The 20,433-nt window shown below is 45.7% G+C and overlaps 1 protein-coding gene across 1 annotated transcript in view; it reads left to right on the top strand.

Moving 5' to 3' along the window:
- The window catches only part of LOC144496849 (uncharacterized), a 54,195-nt gene that overhangs the window by 18,363 nt on the left and 15,399 nt on the right, over positions 1–20,433 (top strand). The window contains exons 4-8 of the mRNA XM_078217417.1: positions 4,000–4,110; positions 6,014–6,115; positions 7,239–7,358; positions 10,385–10,480; positions 15,825–15,923. Coding sequence (XP_078073543.1) covers positions 4,000–4,110; positions 6,014–6,115; positions 7,239–7,358; positions 10,385–10,480; positions 15,825–15,923 — 528 coding nt within the window. The remainder of the gene's footprint in view (positions 1–3,999; positions 4,111–6,013; positions 6,116–7,238; positions 7,359–10,384; positions 10,481–15,824; positions 15,924–20,433) is intronic.

Below are 20,433 nucleotides of genomic sequence, written 5' to 3'. Positions count from 1 at the left end.
CTACCTTTAGTTCCGACCCTCCTATCTGTCCCCTTAATTGTGGAGTCCCCAATCACAAGGCCCAGTCTTTTACAGCCCCTAACCACCTGAGCTTTCTCACTCGGCTCACCCCCAGAGATCTGCTCTCTATGCTCAGTTGATTCCTCCTCAACTGTAGCCTCCAGCACCGAAAACCTATTATGGAGGGGAACCGCCCCAGGGGATTGTCTTCCCGATTGCTTCTTACCCCTCCTCCTGGCATTGACCCAAGCCTCATTTCTAGGAGTTACTATTTCTCTATAACTCCTATCAACTTCCACCTCCGCCTCCCGAATTATGCGGAGTTCCTCTACCTCCCCCTCCAGCTCCTTTACACGCTCCTCCAGAAGCTGCAATCTAATGCACTTCTTACAACTAAAATCTCCTGAAACACTACTGGATTTCCTCACCACATACAATCCACCTAACTTGTATATCTTTGGACACCAAGCGGCAATTTAGCATGACCAATTCACCTAACCTACACATCGTTGGACACTAAGGGGCAATTTAGCATGGCCAATCCACCTAACCCGCACATCTTTGGACACTAAGGGGCAATTTAGCATGGCCAATTCACCTATCCTACACATCGTTGGACACTAAGGGGCAATTTAGCATGGCCAATCCACCTAACCTGCATATCCTTGAGTGCCTCAACACGTGACACCAGCAGCTATCTGTATAGACGTCCTTGAGGTGTGTGTGTATCCGTGCTGCTGAAGGATGCGTGTGTGTGCGGCAGTGCTCCCTCAAAAGTTTACCACCTCTTCTGAGGACCGCTCCTGCACCAGTTCCTGTGCCACGCTTACAGGACCTGTGGGAGATGGAAGACATGAATTTGAACTGTCAGGGGAGAAGGAGTCAAAGGGTGGAATTTTCCACCCTGCCTCCCACGGGAATCGTAGTAGGTGGGGAAGGCAGGGGGGACGGTTCATTGACCTCGGGCGGGACTTTCTCATTTTGGGCGAGCACGACTGGGTGTGTGTGTGCGTGTTCGGTATGCCATGGTAACGATCGCTATCACCAGGCACTCCCGTCTCCACAGCGCCACAAGGTGTGTTGGTCTGTGGTGTACTGTGCCACTGCACACTGGCGATATTGAACCATGAGATTTGGAATCTGACAATGACACCCCTTTAATCTGTTCATTATCTCCCAGAGAACCACAATCAAGGCCTTTGATCTTCAGTAATTCTACCGAGGTGGATACCACCATTGAATTGACCTGTCGAGTGTTGTCAGGGACAGCAAGTTCCACTCTGTGGTGGAAAGATGACACAGTGATGACGAATGGCCAATGTTATCAGATAGTGCACCTTTGGTGCATGAGGACATTGAACCTCTTGAACCAAGGTTTGGGGGACCCCACACTCCTGCTCACTGCTTCCGCCACCTCGGCTCCTTCCTCAGAGAACCTGCCCTTTAAATACTGAGTGCAGACTTCCCACATCTCACTTCCATCCTTCTTTTGATTTGATTTATTATTGTCACATGTATTAGCACACAGTGAAAAGTATTGTTTCTTGCGCATTGTACCAACAAAGTATACTGTACATAGAGAAGGAAAGGAGAGAGTGTAGAATGCAGTGTTACAGTCATAGCTAGGGTGTAGAGAAAGATCAACTTAAGATGAGGTAGGTCCTCATCCTGTGGGTGGCACGGTAGCACAGTGGTTAGCACTGCTGCTTCACAGCTCCAGGGACCTGGGTTCGATTCCCGGCTCGGGTCGCTGTCTGTGTGAAGTTTGCACATTCTCTTCGTGTCTGCGTGGGTTTCCTCCAGGTGCTCTGGTTTCCTCCCACAGCCCAAAGATGTGCGGGTTAGGTTGATTGGCCATGCTAAAATTGCCCTTAGTGTCCTGGGATGCGTAGGTTAGAGGGATTAGTGGGTAAATATGTAGGGATATGGGGGTAGGGCCTGGGTGGGATTGTGGTTGGTGCAGACTCGATGGGCCGAATGGCCTCTCTCTGTGCTGTAGGGTTTCTAAGATTCTAAGAGGTCCATTCAAAAGTCTGATGGCTGCAGGGAAGAAGCTGTTCTTGAGTCGGTTAGTACGTGTCTTCAGAATTCGTATAATTTTCCCGACGGAAGACAGTGGAAGAGAGAATGTCCGGGGTATGTGGGATCCTTGATTATGCTGACTGCGTTCATGAGGCAGCGGGAAGTATAGACAGTGTCAATCGATGGAAGGCTGGTTTATATGATGGAGTGGGCTATGTTCACAACCCTTTGTAGTTTTTGTGGTCTTGGTCAAAGCAGGAGCCATACCAAGCTGTGATACAACCAGAAAGGATGCTTTCTATGGTGCATCTGTAAAAGTTGGTGAGAGTCGTAGCTGACATGCCAAATTTCCTTAGTCTTTTGAGAAAGTAGAGGTATTGGTGTGATTTCTTAGCTATAGTGTCAGCATGGAGGGCCCAGGACAGGTTATTGGTGATCTGGACAACTCGAAACTTGAAGCTCTCAATTCTGCCCTCACATTTGTGGTATCCCATCTTAGCATAAAATTAGTGGACGAGCCTGGTGGGAAGTGTCCTTTTTGTCAAAAAACAAGACTTTGACAATCTTGTCAATCTTGCAAATGGAATCCAAGAACTTATTGCTAAAGGACTAGACTATAAAAGTAGTGAAGTTTTGCTGCTACCGTACAAAGCATTAGTGAGACTGTGCTTAGAATATTCTGCAACGATTTGGTCTCCTTACTTGAGGAGGCAGTTCAGAGGATATTCACTAGATTGTTTCCAGAGATGTCCTCGTTCATGAGTCACAGAAAACTAGCATGCAGGTACAGCAGATAATAAAGAAAGCAAATGGAATGTTGGCATTTATAGCTAAACGAATAGAATAGAATATAAAGGTAAGGAAGTATTGCTGCAACTATACAAGTGAGGGCACACCTGGAGTATTATGCGTAGTTTTGGTCCCCGTATTTAAGGAAAGATGTAGTGGCATTGGGGGCAGTTCAGAGGAGGTTCACTAGATTGATTCCAGAGATGAGGGGTTTGTCGTATGAAGAGAGATTGAACAGTTTAGGCCTATACTCTCTGGAATTTAGAAGAATGAGGGGAGATCAAAATGAGATATTCAAGATGATAAAAGATATGGATAAAGTAGACATGGAGCAGATGGCTCCTCTTATGGGGCATTCTAGGACGAGAGGTCATAGTCTTAGGATAAGGGGTAGCAAATTTAAAACAGAGTCGAGGAGAAACTACTTCTCCCAAAGGGTTGTGAAATTCGCTATCCCAAAGTGTGAGGATGCTGGGACAGTGAGTAAATTTAAGGAGGAGTTAGACAGATTTTTAATTGGTAATGGGTTGAAGGATTATGGGGAGAAGGCAGGAAAATGGGGATTAGGAGCATATCAGCCTTGATCGATTGGCGGAGCAGACTCGATGGGCCGGGTGGCCTAATTCTGCTCCGATATCTTATGAACTTATGAGGGGTTTGACTTGCGGAGAGAGATTGAGCACTTTAGCCCAATACCCCCTGGAATTTATAAGAGTGAGAGGAGATCTAATTGAGCTGAACAAGATGATCAGGTGGATTGACAAGTAGATGTGGAGAGGATGTTTCCTCTTGTGGGCAATCTACAACAAGAGGTCATAGTTTTTGGATAAGGGGGTGACACATTTAAAACAGAAAAAAGGAGCAATGGCTTCCCTCAAAGAGTTGTGAGTCTGGGAAATTCACTGCTCCGGAGTGTGGTGGATGCCGGGCACTGGGTAAATTTAAGGAAGAGGTGGACAGATTTTTAAGGAGTAAAATGTTTGAAGGGTGATGGTAATCGGGCAGGTAAGTGGAGTTGAGGCTGAGATGATATCAGCTATGATCATCTTAAATGGAGCAGGCTCGAGGGGCTGAATGACCTACTCCTGTTCCTGTTTCTTATGTTCTTATATTTCGAGATGGACGAGGAAACTGTCTGTAATCTGGTTTGAAAATAACGTAAACCTTGAAATGAATTTTGTATTTCAGGACTTTCACAGCAGCATTATTACACACTGGGACTCTCTATTGCTGCACTGACCATTTTGGCTGCTTCTTCCTTGAGAATTAGAATGAATTCATTCTTGCCAGCAATGAAAAGTAGGACAAATTTGATACTTACGCGGTTTCTGTTGTTCGGTTAATTGGAAATATCGCAAAATATGAGCACAAGGAGGCCATTTGGCCCTTCCAGCCTGCCCCGCCATTCGTTATGATCATGGCTGATCATCCAACACAATAGCTTGATCCCATCTTTGCCCTTATTCCCTGATCCCCTTCTCCCAAGAGCTATTTCTAACTGCTCCTTGAAAACAATGTTTTGGCCTCAAATATTTTCTGTGGTAGCGAAAGGCTCTGGGTAAAGACATTTTTCCCCATCTCTGTCCTAAAAGGTTTGCCCTCTACCCTTCGATGATTCCATTTAAAGTTAAAGTAAAGCTTAAAGTTTATTTATTAGTCACAAGTAAGGCTTACATTAACACTGCAATGAAGTTACTGTGAAATTTCCCTTGTCGTTACACTCCAGCGCCTGTTCGGGTCAATGCACCTAACTAACCAGCACGTCTTTAAGACTGTGGGAGGAAACTGGAGCACCCGCAGGAAACCCACGCAGACACGGGGAGAACGGGCAAACTCCACACAGGCAGTGACCCAAGCCAGGAATCGAACCCAAGTCCCTGGTGCTGTGAGGCAGCAGTGCTAACCACTGTACTACCGTGTCATAAGAACATAGGAAATAGGAGCAGGAGTAGGCCATCTAGCCCCTCGAGCCTGCCCCACCATTCAATAAGATCATGGCTGATCTGAAGTGGATCAGTTCCACTTACCCGCCTGATCCCTATAACCCCTAATTCCCTTACCGATCAAGAATCCATCTATCCGTGATTTAAGCATATTCAACGAGGTAGCCTCCACCACTTCAGTGGGCAGAGAATTCCAGAGATTCACCACCCTCTGAGAGGAGAACTCTGTCCTAAACTGACCCCCCTTTATTTTGAGGCTGTGCCCTCTAATTCTAGTTTCCTTTCTAAGTGGAAAGAATCTCTCCATCTCTACCCTATCCAGCCCCTTCATTATCTTATAGGTCTCTATAAGATCCCCCCTCAGCCTTCTAAATTCCAACAAATACAAACCCAATCTGCTCAGTCTCTCCTCATAATCAACACCCCTCATCTCTGGTATCAACCTGGTGAACCTTCTCTGCACTCCCTCCAAGGCTAATATATCCTTCCGCAAATAAGGGGACCAATACTGCACACAGTATTCCAGCTGCGGCCTCACCAATGCCCTGTACAGATGCAGCAAGACATCTCTGCTTTTATATTCTATTCCCCTTGCGATATAGGCCAACATCCCATTTGCCTTCTTGATCACCTGTTGCACCTGCAGACTGGGTTTTTGCGTCTCATGTACAAGGACCCCCAGGTCCCTCTGCACAGCAGCATGTTGTAATTTCTTTCCATTTAGATAATAATCCAATTTGCTATTATTTCCTCCAAAGTGAATCACCTCGCATTTGTTAACCTCGCATTTGTGTCGCCTATATGCCACCCTGCCGCCTATCAAAGTTTTGAAATTTTATTTATTAGTCACAAGTAGGCTTACATTCACACTGTAATGAAGTTACTGTGAAAATCCCCTAGCCGCCACACTCCGGCGCCTGTTCGGGTACACTGAGGGAGAATTTAACATTTCCAATCCACCTAACCAGCACATCTTTGGACTGTGGGAAGAAACCGGAGCACCCGGAGGAAACCCACGCAAGACACGGGGAGAATGTGCAAACTCCACACAGACAGTGACCCAAGCTGGGAATCGAACCCAGGTCCCTGACGCTGTGAGGCAGCAGTGCTAACCACTGTGCCGCCTATCAATTTAATCTATTTAATAAAAGAGATTCTGTGAAACATTTAGATGTGACATTTTAATTTCTGCTCCTTTTACATGGAGTAATTAATTTGAACGTGCAATTAATTTTGATATGAATTTGTTTATGATCCAGGTCCTCAGCTATTTGAAAATATTCTCACCATCTTCCAGTTTTTCCCAATGCTTTCGTCTGTACTTCTAATGGCTGCCATTGTGTCTTGGATACAAGTCGAAGGTACTGTATTGCTCCCATTTCTTTTCGACTAGCTGGTAATAGTATCCTACAATACTGTACCCTCTGACATATTGCTGAAAAGAGACACACATTGTCAAAGCTTTTCATTTTGCACCCATCAGGACAAACACAAAAATAGCAAACTTCAAACAATCACAACAATTTATTCTACAGGAGAAAAGGGTGCTGATAGGCTGGCGAGCCAACTCTGATTGGGCAAAATTCATTTATTAGTGTCACAAGTAGGCTTACATTAACCCTGCAATGACGTTACTGTGAAAATCCCCTAGTCGCAACACCCCAGCACCTGTTCGTGTACACTGAGGGCGAATTTAGCACGGCCAATGCATCTAACCGGCGCATCTTTCGGACTGAGAGTGGAAACCAGAGGACCTGGAGGAAACCTCACGCAGACACGGGGAGAATGTGCAAACTCCACACAGACAGTGACCCAAACCTGGGTCCCTGGCACTGTGAGGCAGCAGTGCCATATGTTATCATTAGCTGAGTTATCCCTTGGGGGATGTTAGCTCTGTGTGGTCTGAAATCGGGAATGTAGGCATGATGTGCAGTTATAGACCATTTCCCTATATCATCTGTACACCTGGTCAAAGAACGCAACATTGCCCTTCGATTCCTCCATCTAGGGGCCACCATGTGGAGTCACTTTAAAAAAAAATTAATTTGTGGGACAGGGGCGTTGCTGGCTGGCCAGCGTTTATTGCCCATCCCTAGTTGCCTGACAGCAGTTGAGAATCAACCACATTGCTGTGGCCCTAGAGTCACATGTAGGCCAGACCAGGTAAGGATGGCAGATTTCCTTCCCCGTAGGACATTCGTGAACCAGATGGGTTTTTTCGACCACAGTTTCATGGTCATCAGTAGATTCTCAATTCCAGATATTTTTTATTGAATTCAAATTCCACCATCTGCCGTGGTGGGATTCGAACCCGGGTCCCCAGAACATTAGCTAAGTTTCTGGATTAATAATCTAGCGATAATACCAGTAGGCTATCGCCTACTTTCATGCTATATATTCTTCAGGAATGGTGGTGTGATAATGCCTTTTCTCCTCTAAGTGAGGGTTATGTCGAATTTTATTTATTTTTTGTTCTTTCAACAGGAGCTGATGAAGTCACTTGGTTCATGTTGGTACTTTTGGTTCTCTTGCTATTACCGCACGCATTATTGATGTTCACAAAATGTTTTCCCATAAAACTCCAAAGGATCTTGGCGACCGAAAGTAAGTTCAGACATGATGTTATAGATTCATATCACACTATCAGAATGACCAGGGTCAATTGTGGGGGATGGGGCAGTGAGGGGAGGAGAAGGAGTTGAGAGGATGGCGACTTAACTTGTTCAAAGGAATATTTCAAATCTAAACCTGTTGTATTTCTGGTTTCCTCTTGGGTAGAGGGGAATACAGGACCGTCCCAAGTGTGGACTGGCACCACCCAACAGTTGTACTGTGGAGCTAAGTGAGAGATGCTAACAATTTACCAACTTCCAGCCCGATCTTTCCAAGTAACTTGTGTCGAACGTGGCCCATGGCTTGTGCCAGGCTGTCAGCTCAGGCTCGACAAAGCAAATGGATTTGACACTCCTGCTTTGAATCATTGGGCGGGATTTTATGGCCACACTTGTCCTGAAACGGGTGGCACGGTGGCACAGTGGTTGGCACTGCTGCCTCATGGGGCCGGGGACCTGGGTTTGATTGCCGGCTCGGGTCTGTGCGGAGTTTGCACATTCTCCCCGTGTCTGCGTGGGTTTCCTCCGGGTGCTCCGGTTTCCTCCCACAGTCCAAAAGGTGTGCAGGTTAGGTGGATTGGCCATGCTAAATTGTCCCTTAGTGTCAGGGGGACTAGCTAGGGTAAATGCATGGGGTTATGGGGATAGGACCTGGGGGGGGATTGTGATAGGTACAGACTCGATGGGCCAAGCAGCCTCCTTCTGCACAGAAGGATTCTATGGAAACCATAAAATCCCGCCCGAGGTCAATGGACATTTCCATTGTCCGCCCCTCGCCCGCTCCAATTCTGTGATGGGTGAGGCAGTAAAATTCTGGCGACTCGGTCAGCTATTGTTTCTCTGTCTGGAGGATGAGTCTTACCTGTCCTCACTATTGAAATGCCCCCCTCCAAAGCCCAGGATTGGAAGCGAGGCTTCCAGGAGAGGCCGTAGTGACAGTTGGAGCTTCTGTATTGATAAAGGGCAGCACAGTGGTTAACGCTTATGGAGTTATGGGGATAGGCCCTGGGTGGGATTGTGGTCGGTGCAGGCTGGATGGGCCGAATGGCCTCCTGTACTGTAGGGATTCTCTGATTCTATCTCTGAATGATGAGGCCAGGATCAGCAGCGATCGGATGGGCAGAAAGGACCTTCATCAATGCCACAAAGTTTATGAAACAGATGATTAAGTTTTGATGTCTAATTAACTCAGAGGAAGACCCAAACTGGGAACGTTATCACTTTTGATTTTACTGTCCACATAACCAAGAACAAACAGGGAGCAAGAACTAATGTTAATAATATGAAATTGTGAAAGTTGTTTCCGATTTTTGTAACTTGTGTGAATTTTTAGAATGTTCCAGAGTGTGGCTTGTGAATGACAGGGGAATGTGTTCATGATCAATTCTACAGGGATAGGAGATAGACTGAGAATATGTGCACTGCAAATTGAATGGACAAAATTGTATTCACATAGCTCCTTTTGCCAGTTCACAGCCAATGAAGTACTTTTTGAAAGTATAGTCCCCGTTATGTAATAGGAAATGGAGCAGCTAAATTAAGCAGGAAAATCCCACCCAAGGCAGATAAATGAACAAGTTATTGTATTTGATGTTTGGAGGATAAAAGTTGTCTAGGGCACCAGGAAAATAATTATCCATAGAATCCTACAGTGCAGAAGGAGGCCATTCAGCCCATCGAGTCTGCACCGACCACAATCCCACCCAGGCCCTATCCCCATAACCCCATACATTTACCCTTGCTAGTTCCCCTAAGGGTCAATTTAGCACAACCAATCCACCTAACCACAGTTTGGAGTGTGGGAGGAAACCGGAGCACCCAGAGGAAACCTACGCAGGCACGGGGAGAATGTGCAAACTCCAGACAGATAGTGGCCCCAAACTGGGAATTGAAACTGAGTCCCTGGCGCTGTGAGGCAGCAGTGCTAACCACTGTGCAACCGTGATGCCCTATGAAGTCACAAAAGCTTTCACATCTACGGAAAAGGGAATACGAGACCTCAACTTGACATTTCATGCAAAACACGGCACCTCTGATAGTCCCTCAGCGACACGCTGAAATGCTAGCCTTGATTAAATGCCGAGGGAGTGGAGTCAATCCCACAGTTGCTGACTATGAGGGGAGAGTGGCATTAACTAATCCATGGCCAACACCTACACACTCACAAAGGGACCACAACCTCGGTAAAGGAAGGTAATGGGGCAAATGTTCCTGCTTCTGGGATTATTGGATTATCCTGGAAAACACTGGGAAATTGGGCAGTGATGCACAGACATCTGTACACGATGTCATTTGATTCTCTCTCTATTATTAAAATGGGCGGGATATTGGGCTGGTTGTTAGGGATGTGAACTGTTCTCCCCTTGATTTCCCTCTGTTTGATTTGATTTGATTTATTATTGTCACATGTATTGGAATACAATGAAAAGTATTGTTTCTTGCGCGCTATACAGACAAAGCATACCGCAACATAGAAAAGGAGAGAGTGCAGAATGTAGTGTTGCAGTCATAGCTAGGGTGTAGAGAAAGGTCGACTTAATATAAGGTAGGTTTGCTGAACCTCGGTGACCTTAGTCATATAGTCAGAGAGGTTTACAGCATGGAAACAGGCCGTTCAGCTCAACTTGTCCATGCCGCCCTTTTTTTCTTAAACCCCTAAGCTACTCCCAATTGCCCGCATTTGGCCCATATCCCTCTATACCCATCTTACCCATGTAACTGTCTAAATGCTTTTTAAAAGACAAAATTGTACCCGCCTCTACTACTACCTCTGGCAGCTTGTTCCAGACACTCACCACCCTGTGTGTGAAAACATTTCCCCTCTGGACCCTTTTGTATCTCTCCCCTCGCACAGGATTGTGGACTGCACTGTCCCTGACAATTTGTATTCTCCATGAGCAGAACAGGAGACAGAGATCAGAACACGTATGTGGGCACCTGTGTACTCAACTGTGTGCTTGTATGTCTTTGTGTGTGAGACACTTGTGCACTCTGTAATTCCATTTTGTTTGGTTCCAGCTTGCTGCGTAATTCTGAGTGCACTAACTCTCTTCGGTGACACTGTTGTCACAATTGTGTCGGCAATCCTGATTCAGGAAACATTGAAGCGAGCTGGTGAGAATTAAATGATAAAATTGTAACTAAAAGATCAACTCTGTGTGGTAAACCACTGTTAGCTTATTACCTGTATATGTGACATGCCTGGACACATCCCTGCTGGCCCTACCCGAGACTCCTTCCCCCCGGTCCAGGTATAAGGGAGACTGCTCCCCATCCCCCTGCCTCAGTCTGGACCAGTTCATCGGCATGGGTGTGCTCCAAGTCTTTTGCTAATAAAAGCCTATTTGTTCTTGCATACAAACTAGTCTTTGCTCGATTGATGGTGCATCACTCTGCAGGTAATATCCTGTTAAAACCAGTGTGGTTAGTAAAGCTAATTACACTGTCGTTTTGAGCAGTTTTCACACCAACCATCAACTTGTTGAAGCTAACTGTGCAAAAGAAGGCCATTTGGCCCATTGTGGCTGTGACAGCTCATTACTAGACCAGTCCGAATCTAACCCCTCTCTCTCCTCTCAGTTCTGCATCTCCCTTTGTTTGAAAAATGTTCCACTTTATGCTTGAATGATGCAGTGATTACTATCTCAACCCTGCGGTAGAGCATTCAATGATTCATTTATTTTATAAATTTATTTATTAGTAACAAGTAGGTTTACATTAACACTGCAATGAAGTTACTGTGAAAAGCCCCTAGTCGCCACAGTCCGGCGCCTGTTCGGGTACACTGAGGGAGAATTTAGCACGGCCAATGCAGCTACCCTGCACATCTTTGGAGCATGGGAGGAAACCCACGCAGACACGGGGAGAATGTGCAAACTCCACACAGACAGTGACCCAAGCCGGGAATCGAACCTGGGTCCCTGCCACTGTGAGGCAGCAGTGCTAACCACTGTGCCACCGTGCCACCCTTTGTTCAGAAACCCTTGTATCAAATAAATTTATTCTAAACAAAAAGACAGTGGTAAATGGTTGTATTTCAGATTAGATGAAGGTTTGGCGTGGACTTCCCCAGGGGTTAATGTTGCTTTTCCTTATATTAATGATCTAGACTGTGGTTTTCAGGGCATGATTTCAAAATTTGCAGGTGATACGAAGATTGGAAACATTGTCAAATGTGAAGAACTGTGGTGAACTACAAGTGTTGTTAGGAAAGTTAATTACAGTCATTTTTACCACAGTTTTCGCTGCAACCATCAACTTGTTGAAGCTTACTGTGCAGAAGGAGGCCATTTGGCCCATAGTGGCTGTGACAGCTCTTTACTAGACCAATCCAAATCTAACCCCTCTCTTTCCTCTTGGTTCTGCATCTCCCTTTGTTTGAAACATTTATCCACTTTTTTTGTGAATGATGCTCTTTTAGGCGGGATTCTGACTTAGAAGCGTTTAGTCATAATCCTACAGATGGTAGCTTCGCACCTTTAGCTCCTCAGTCAAGGACATACACCAAATGTCTGAACCTATGGTTCCTCTCGTACTGAGCAGGATTACTATTGCAACAACACTTTTATCATCAGTAGGGTAAAACTAACCTGTCTCACCACAGCCTAAACCCAGCTCAACCCTGCGGTAGAGCATTCAATGCTTCAGAAACCCTTGAATGAAATAAATTTATTCTAAACAGTGAATAAATGGTTGTTTTTCAGATTGGATGAAGGTTTGTTGTGGAGTTCCCCAGGGGTTAATGTTGCTCTTGCGCTTCCTTTTGAGGCGGCATGGTGGCACAGTGGTTAGCACTGCTGCCTCACAGCGTGAGGGACCCGGGTTCGATTCCCGGCCTATCTGTGCAGAATTTGCATGTTTTCTCCATGTCTGTGTGGGTTTCGTCCCGGTGCTCCGGTTTCTTCCTCCACTCCAAAGATGTGCAGATTAGGTGGATTGGCCGTGCTAAATTTCCCTTTAGCGTCAGGGGCGCTAGCTAGGATAAATGGGTGGGGTTATGGGATAGAGCCTGGGTGGGACTGTGGTTGGTGCAGGCTTGATGGGCCAAATGGCCTCCTTCTGCACTGTTGACGACCTAGACTGTGGTGTTGAGGGCATGATTTCAAAAAATGCTGATGATATGAAGATTGGAAACATTGTCAGCTATGATGAACTTCAAAAGGTGTTGGATTGGGCAGATGAAGGGAAGTGTGAGGTGATTCATTTTGGCAGGAAGGATATGGAGAGACAGTATAAAATAAAGGGAGAATCTCTAAGGGAGGTGCAATAACAGAGGAACCTTGGTGTATATGAACACAAGTCTTTGAAAGTAGCAAGATATATTGAGAGTAGTTAATAGATCATATTGGCCAGGATTCTCCGATCTTGTTCAACCTGCTGCTACCAGCGAGAATGGAGAATTTGGTGCTCAGCCAAAACTCCATTCACTGCAGCGGGACTGGAGAATCCCAGCTGCAGGCGAGGTTAGAGAATTCGGCCATAGCATCTTAGGCTTTATTAATAAGCACAGTAAGAAGTCTCACAACACCAGGTTAAAGTCCAACAGGTTTATTTGGTAGCAAATACCATAAGCTTTCGGAGCAATGTTCCTTCGTCAGATGGAGTGGTCTCTGTTCTCAAACAGGGCACAGACACAGAAATCAAATTACAGAATCCACTTTATTAATAAGGGCAGTGAGTGCAAAAGTAAGCAGGTCATGTTGAAGATTTAGTGCTATGTCCGGTTCTGGGTGCATTACTTGGGGAAGGATGTGAATGCATTGGATAGAGTGCAAAGGAGATTCTCAAAAATGATTCCAGGGGGAAGGAAAGTTAGCCATGAGGATTCCTAGAATCCTAAAGTACACAACGAGGCCATTTGACCCATTGGGCTTGCACTAACAACAGCCCCACCCAGGCCCTATCCCCGTAACCCCACATATTTACCCTGTTCATCACCCTGACATAAGGGGCAATTTAGCATGGCCAATCCACCTAACCTGCACATCTTTGGTGTGTGGGAGGAAACCGGAACACCTGGAGGAACGCACGCAGACACTGGGAGAATGTGCAAACTCAACACAGACAGTCAACCAAGGCCAGAATCGAACCCGAGTCCCTGGAGCTGTGAGGCAGCAGTACTAACCACTGTGGTTGGGAGGACAGTAAGGGGGGGGGAATATATTGGAATGCAATTCACTCCTTCAACCAAAACAAGAAAGAACTTGTTACATGAGAGAATTGTGTCATCAATGGGTGGCATGGTGGCACAGTGGTTAGCACTGCTGCCTCACCGCGCCAGGAAATCAAATTCAACTCCCAGCTTGGGTCACTGTCCGTGTGGAGTCTGCATGTTCTCCCCATGTCTGCGTGGGTTTCCTCCGAGTGCTCCGGTTTCCTCTCATGGTCCGAAAGACGTGCTGGTTAGGTGCATTGGCCTGCTAAAATTCTCTCTAAGCATACCCAAAAAGGCGCCAGAGTGTGACAGCTAGGGGATTTTTACAGTAATTTCTTGCAGTGTTAATGTACTATCGGTCCCCAAATTGTCAACGGGAACTTGAGGAACAAATATGTAAGGAGATTACAGATAGCGCCAAGAAAAATGAGGTGGTAATAATAGAGGACTTTAACTTTCCCAACATTGACTGGGACAGCCACAGTATTGGGGGCTTGGATGGAGAGAAATTTGTTGAATCTATTCAAGAGGAATTTCTCATTCAGTATATGGATAGTCCGACTAGAGAGGGGGCAAAACCCGACCTCCTCTTTGGAAATAAGGAAGGGCAGTTGACAGACGTGTTAGTGAGGAATCACTTTGGGACCAGTGACCATAATTACATTAGTTTTAGGATAGCTATGGAGAATGATGGGTCTGGCCCAAAAAATAAAATTCTAAATTGGGGCAAGGCCAATTTTGATGTTATCAGACAGGAACTTTCAAAAGTTGATTGGGAGAGTCTGTTGGCAGGCAAAGGGATGTCTGGTAAGCTGCAGGCTTTTAAAATTGTGTTAACCTGGGTTCAGAGTAAGCACATTCCTTTTAGAGTGAAGGACAAGGCTGATAGAAGTAGGGAACCCTGGATCACTCGGGATATTGAGGCCCTGTTCAAGAAGAAGGAGGCATATGACATGCAAAGGCAGCTGGGATCAAGTGGATCCCTTGAAGAGTATAGGGGGTTACAGACATAAAATATGTTTTTAGTGTGTCTTCCCTTTTCTCACTCCCCATGATAATTTCTCCTGTCTCTGCTTCTAAGAGACCAATGTTTAACCCTCTTCCTCTTTATATACTTAGAAAAGGTCTTATTTTACCAACCAGGTAGTCTATACACAATGAGCTGAATGGCCTCCACCTGTGCTGTAAAAATCCTATAATTCTATATCACTCTAAAACACTTGGATCTTATAAATGTTTGTTATTTTCCTAGGCCAGGGGGTTAGGTGCATTGGCCATGCTAAATTCTCCCTCAGCGAACAGTGAATTCACTGAACCGGTGCTGGAGTATGGCAGCGAAGGGATTTTCACAGTAACTTCATTGCAGTGTTAATGTAAGCCTACTTGTGACACTAATGAATAAACTTAAAACTTTAATTTGACTCTGACATTTTCATCCTCCTGGAACGCTTCTCCACACACTCCAAAAGCCAACAGCATTTAAAAGGAAGTGTTTTTTTAAGTGTGTGAGGCACATTTGAAATGCTTGCTGATGACTGACGCTTTGAAGACTCCTCACCAACTCGGTAGAGAGCGTACGAAAATTCTGCCCAACCGTTCACTGTTTTTAGATGGTTAAGATCAACGGTTGGTAATCAGGAACAATTTTGTGAGGCACGCTCCCAGTTGAGTCCAGAATGCACTGGCCAGACATTCATCCAATCAAATTTTTTTTAATTCAATCGTGGGACATGAGCGTCACTGCTTGGTCATCATTTATTGCCCATCCTTTGTTGCCTGAGGGCAGTTGAGAATCAACCACATTGCTGTAGGCTCTGGAGTCACATATAGGCCAGACCAAGTAAGGATGGCAGATTTCCTTCCCTAAAGAGACATTAGTGAACCAGATGGGTTTTTATGACAATCGACAATGGTTTCATGGTCATCAGTAGATTTTTAACTCCAGCTATTATTTTTTATTGAATCTAAATTCCTCCATCCGCTGTGGTGGAATTCAAAACCGGGTCCCAGAGTTTCTGGATTAATAGTCTAGTGATGATACCACCAGGCCATCGCCTTCCTTCTAGGGGACAATGAACTGGAGAGAATAATACAAGGTGAAAATGTTCAGAACCAAGAATTTCTAATGGTCTATTATAACTGAGAGACCTCGAAGAGGGGACAGTTAATGAATTCTGCGTTGCATACATGTTAAAAAGTGCATGTGATGTTAATAACTTGTGTTTATATGTTATAATGAGTCATTCAATTAATGTGCTGATTAGAAGTGCAGTTTGTGTATTAATATGATGTTATCTATTGCAGAAAAAGGATTTGAGCCAGCAGCCAAACTACCACCAAATCTAATTCTTGCCGCGGCGCCATTCATTTTAATCTTGCCACTTCTTTTATATTATTTCACGTGTAAGTATTGTTGATGCGTTTACAAGTTGTATCAAGACTGTTGTAATGGATACAAAGTTCTGTGGGCAGGAACTGTTTATACTTCAACAATTGTTGCTCTCGAGATAGAGTGCAGAGAAGCTTGATTTCTGGGAAGACAGGACTGACATCCGAGGAGAGATTAGGTTGGTTAGGATTGTATTCTCTGGAATTCAGAAGAATGAATTGATCTCATAAAAACCTATAAAATTCTAACAGGACTAGATAGGGTAGATGCAAGAAGGATATTCCCTCTGGCAGGGGAGTCCAGAACCAGGGGTCACAGTTTGAGGATACAGGGTAGATGGTTTAGGACAGAGATGAGGAGAAATTTCTTCATCCAGAGAGTGGTTGGCCTGTGGAATTCGCTGCCACAGAAAGCATTCGAGGTCAAAACACTGAATGTTTTCAAGAAGCAGTTAGATGTAGCACTTGGGGCAAAGGGGACCAAAGGATATGGGGCCAAGGCGGGATCAGGATATTGAGTTGGATGATCAGCCATGATCATAATGATTGATGGAGCAGGCTTGAAGGGCTGAATGGCCTCCTCCTGCTCCTATTTCCCATGTTTATTTCCTGGTGATCAGTGGGAACGCAGGGAAATTCTGTACCGTGGCTGTCGAACTGCTATTTTGTGCCAAGTGAAAGACATTATGAATCTGGGAGGGTGGAATTTACTGATATTTTTGTCTGGTTTGTGCTAAAAGTGCTGAAGTGGGAAATACTGGTCTTCATTTCTAGCACCTATCTTTGAGATTCTGCTGATATGAGTGAATGAACTCCATTTACTAACCTGGCAGTTTGACACACTGGAGCTCTGAGATACTTTATTGCAATGAGCTTGGATCTGGGTTGGCTGGAGAATGTTGTTTTATGGTCTGCATGAGAATAGTCTCTTCATTTCAGTGCCACCAGTTTTCTGTGATCATGTAATCGGGAGATTACTTGTAAAAACATAGGAACGATGAAAAACAGGAGCAGAAGTAGCCATTCGGCCCATTGCACCTGCTCCACCATTCACCACGACCATGGCTGATCCCTCTGGCACCTTTAGACTGGAATTCTCTGACCTTGCCCACGGCTGGGATTCTCCAGTCCCGCTGAAATGAATGAAGTTTTGGCTGAGCGCCAAATTCTCCATTCGCACCGGCAGTGGTGGCGGGATGTACGAGATCAGGAAATCTGGAGTCTAGAAATAAATCTATTTCCTTCCTAAATATGTTCAGTGATTTAGCCTCGAAAGCCTTGTATTACACAATGTTTAGTTAACTGCTAATTTCCTTCACTAAAGGACATTGGTGAACCAGATGGGTTTTTCCAATAATCGACAATGGTTTCATGGTCATCAGTAGATTCTTAATTCCAGGTTTTTTCTTATAGAATTCAAATTCCACCATCTGCCGTGGCGGGATTCAAACCCGGGTCCCCAGAACATTTGCTGAGTTTCTGGATTAATAATCTAGCAATAATACCACTCGGCCATCACCTCCCCAGCGTTGCAACATTGAAATGTGAGACGGATACTTCATTTGGCACATACCACCACATCTGTTCCTCCAAACCTCTGAGAAACTAATGAAGCAGCATTGTGGCATACTGGTTAGCACTGCTGCCTCACAGCGCCAGGGACCCAGGTTCAATTCCGGCCTCGGGTCACTGTCTGTGTGGAGTCTGCACATTCTTCCCGTGTCTGCGTGGGTTTCCCCCAGGCGCTCCAGTTTCCTCCCACAGTCCAAAAGATGTGTGGATTAGGTGGATTGGCCAAATTGCCCCTTAGTATCTAGGAGGATTAACGGGGTAAATATGTGGGGTTGCGGAGATAGTGCCTGGGTGGGATTGTAGTCAGTGCTGTCTCGATGGGCTGAATGGTCTCCTTCTGCACTGTAGGGATTCTATGATTCTAAGCTGAGCAATGAGCATTCCTGTATAATGACGTTTATGATAATCTAATGGGCTGCATTATTGCAAAAGTCTTGCAGACTATTTTAGAATGCAGTTCATTTCCGAAAGCGGTCACACTTTCCTTGTTGGCAGGCTGATTAGACTTTTTATTGCTCAGTACTTGTTCTAATTTTAATCAGCTCTCAGCTTCCGTCACTTTTTTTGTAAGCTAAAGAGGAAGCCAACTCCACCCCAGTTCTTGTGTCTAGAGATTTGGCTGCCAGTTGAGTCGAACCCATCTTATTTTGGTCGCACTCTCGTCAGGATCCTTGAGCGCATAGTCCAGTGGTTCTGGTTTTTATCCCCTGAGTCTGAAAAATACAAGAACCTTAGGGATTTTTTCTTTATTTATTAGTGTCACAAGTGGCACAGTGGTTAGCACTGCTGCCTCACAGCGTCACGGACCCGGGTTCGATTCCCGGCCTTGGGTCACTGTCTGTGTGGATTCTGCACATTCTCCCCGTGTTGGTGTGGGTTTCCTCCGGGTGCTCCAGTTTCCTCCCACAGTCCAAAGGTAAAAGTTTATTTATTAGTCACAAATAGGCTTACATTCATGCTGCAATGAAGTTACTGTGAAAACCCCCAAGTCGCCACACTCTGGCGCCTGTTCAGGCATGATGTGGAGATGCCGGCGTTAGACTGGGGTAAACACAGTAAGAGATCAGTGAGGGGGAAGAGGGGGGTCCGCTGTCACTCTGCCTGAGATCAGTGAGGGGGAAGAGGGGGGTTCGCTGCCACTCTGCCTGAGATCAGTGAGGGGAAGAGGGGGGTCCGCTGTCACTCTGCCTGAGATCAGTGAGGGGAAGGGGGGGTCCGCTGCCATTCTGCCTGAGATTGGGGGGGCGGGCGGGGGGGGGGGGGGCTGCGATTGGTCTGGGTGGTGAGGGGGGGGTGGAGGGATAAGGGGGTCAGTAATGTTGTGGGGGCGGGGCAATGTCTGTGGGGGCCAGGGGGAGGCATCCGGCCCAAGAACGACGAGGCAGGGGAGCCGCATTCTATCATCTTTTTTTCTGCACATGCGCAGTTGGAGGCGCTGATCGGAGCTGCAGCGTTTCGGGCGCGTTAAGCCCCGCCCACAGGCTTCGCAGCGCGATTTGGAATCGCTGCTATTTTTTTCAGGCAGAATGCGTATGGGAGCGCCAGAGAACGGGTCTAAAAGTCGGACCTGAAACACTCCCAGTTTCAAATCCCAGCTTTGCTGTCATCTGACATGGACTGTTTAATTAGGGTTCTTATGAATCGCGCTGAATAGTAAAATCATCAGCAGTGTTCGCTAAAAGTGACCTTTGTTTTTCTCAGCTGTTTCCAGAATCTACCTGTAATAAGTCCTCAGAGGTTGAAGTCCCTTCACCAAAATCCCTTTATTTACAAGTCTGACAGCAGCATACAGAGTGCTCTCAGTTAGCAGTCTGCACTCGGAGTCCCAGAGGAACTGGCACGCCTGGTTAAATACAAAGCCAGAGGCTTCCTGATTGGCCCATTAATTTGGCCCTTAATCAGGGAGTTCATATTGTAACAGGCCCACCTCAATCGCCTGATTAAAGTCATTACTGTAACTGCACGGAGTAGAATCCCTATAGTGCAAAAAGAGGCCATTCGGCCCATTGAGCCTGCAGCAACAACAAGCCCACCCAGGCCCCATCCCTGTAACCCCACGTATTTACTTTGGAGTGAGGGAGGAAACCAGAGCACCCAGAGGAAAGACACTGGGAGAATGACTATTAAAGGACTTTATTTTGCTGTAGACTATATATAACATTTTCCCTGTGACTTGCATGACCCCAGTAAATGGCAGTGCCGATTAGGGAAGACATTATAGTGTTAGGAAGAGAAATTTGCTTTGTGAGGAAGGACAGAATCCATTTAGTCAGAGTTGAGAGTAAAAAAGGGTCTGATTGCACTCCTAAATGTATTCTCTGGGCCACAGAATGGTGATAGAGCAATTGATGCAGAGATGTGCAAGGAAATCTCAGGCCAAGGGGACTTAATTGCCGAAGTATTCATTGGTTGTTTTTCAGACTGGAGTATGGTAGACAATGGTGTTCTCCAAGGGTCAGTGTCTGTCTGTTTATAATATATGATTTGGAGAAAAATGTAACTGGTTTGATTCGTAAGTTTGTGGACGACACAAAGGTTGGTGGATTTGCAGGTAGCGATGAGGACCATCAGAGGATACAGCAGGATATAGCTCGGTTGGAGACTTGGGCGGAGAGATGGCGGATGGAGTTTAATCCGGACAAATGTGAGGTAATGCATTTTGGAAGGTCAAATACAGATAGGAAATATACAGTCAATGGTAGAACCCTTAACAGTATTGATAGGCAAAGGGATCTGGGTGTATAGGTACACAGGGCACTGAAAGTTGCAAAGTAGGTGGAGAAGATAGTCAAGAAGGCATACAGCATGCTTGCCTTCATTGCTGGGGCATTGAGTTTAAAAATTGGCAAGTCACGTTGCAGCTTTATAGGACCTTAGTTAGGCCGCACTTGGAATATAGTGTTCAATTCTGGTCGCCACGCTGCCAGAAGGATGTGGAGGCTTTGGAGAGGGT

This window comes from Mustelus asterias, chromosome 8 (genome assembly GCF_964213995.1).
Source record: "Mustelus asterias chromosome 8, sMusAst1.hap1.1, whole genome shotgun sequence".
NCBI lineage: Eukaryota > Metazoa > Chordata > Chondrichthyes > Carcharhiniformes > Triakidae > Mustelus > Mustelus asterias.
The sequence above is the reverse complement of the archived record's forward strand: the minus strand, read 5'-3'. Positions and strand labels throughout refer to the sequence as shown.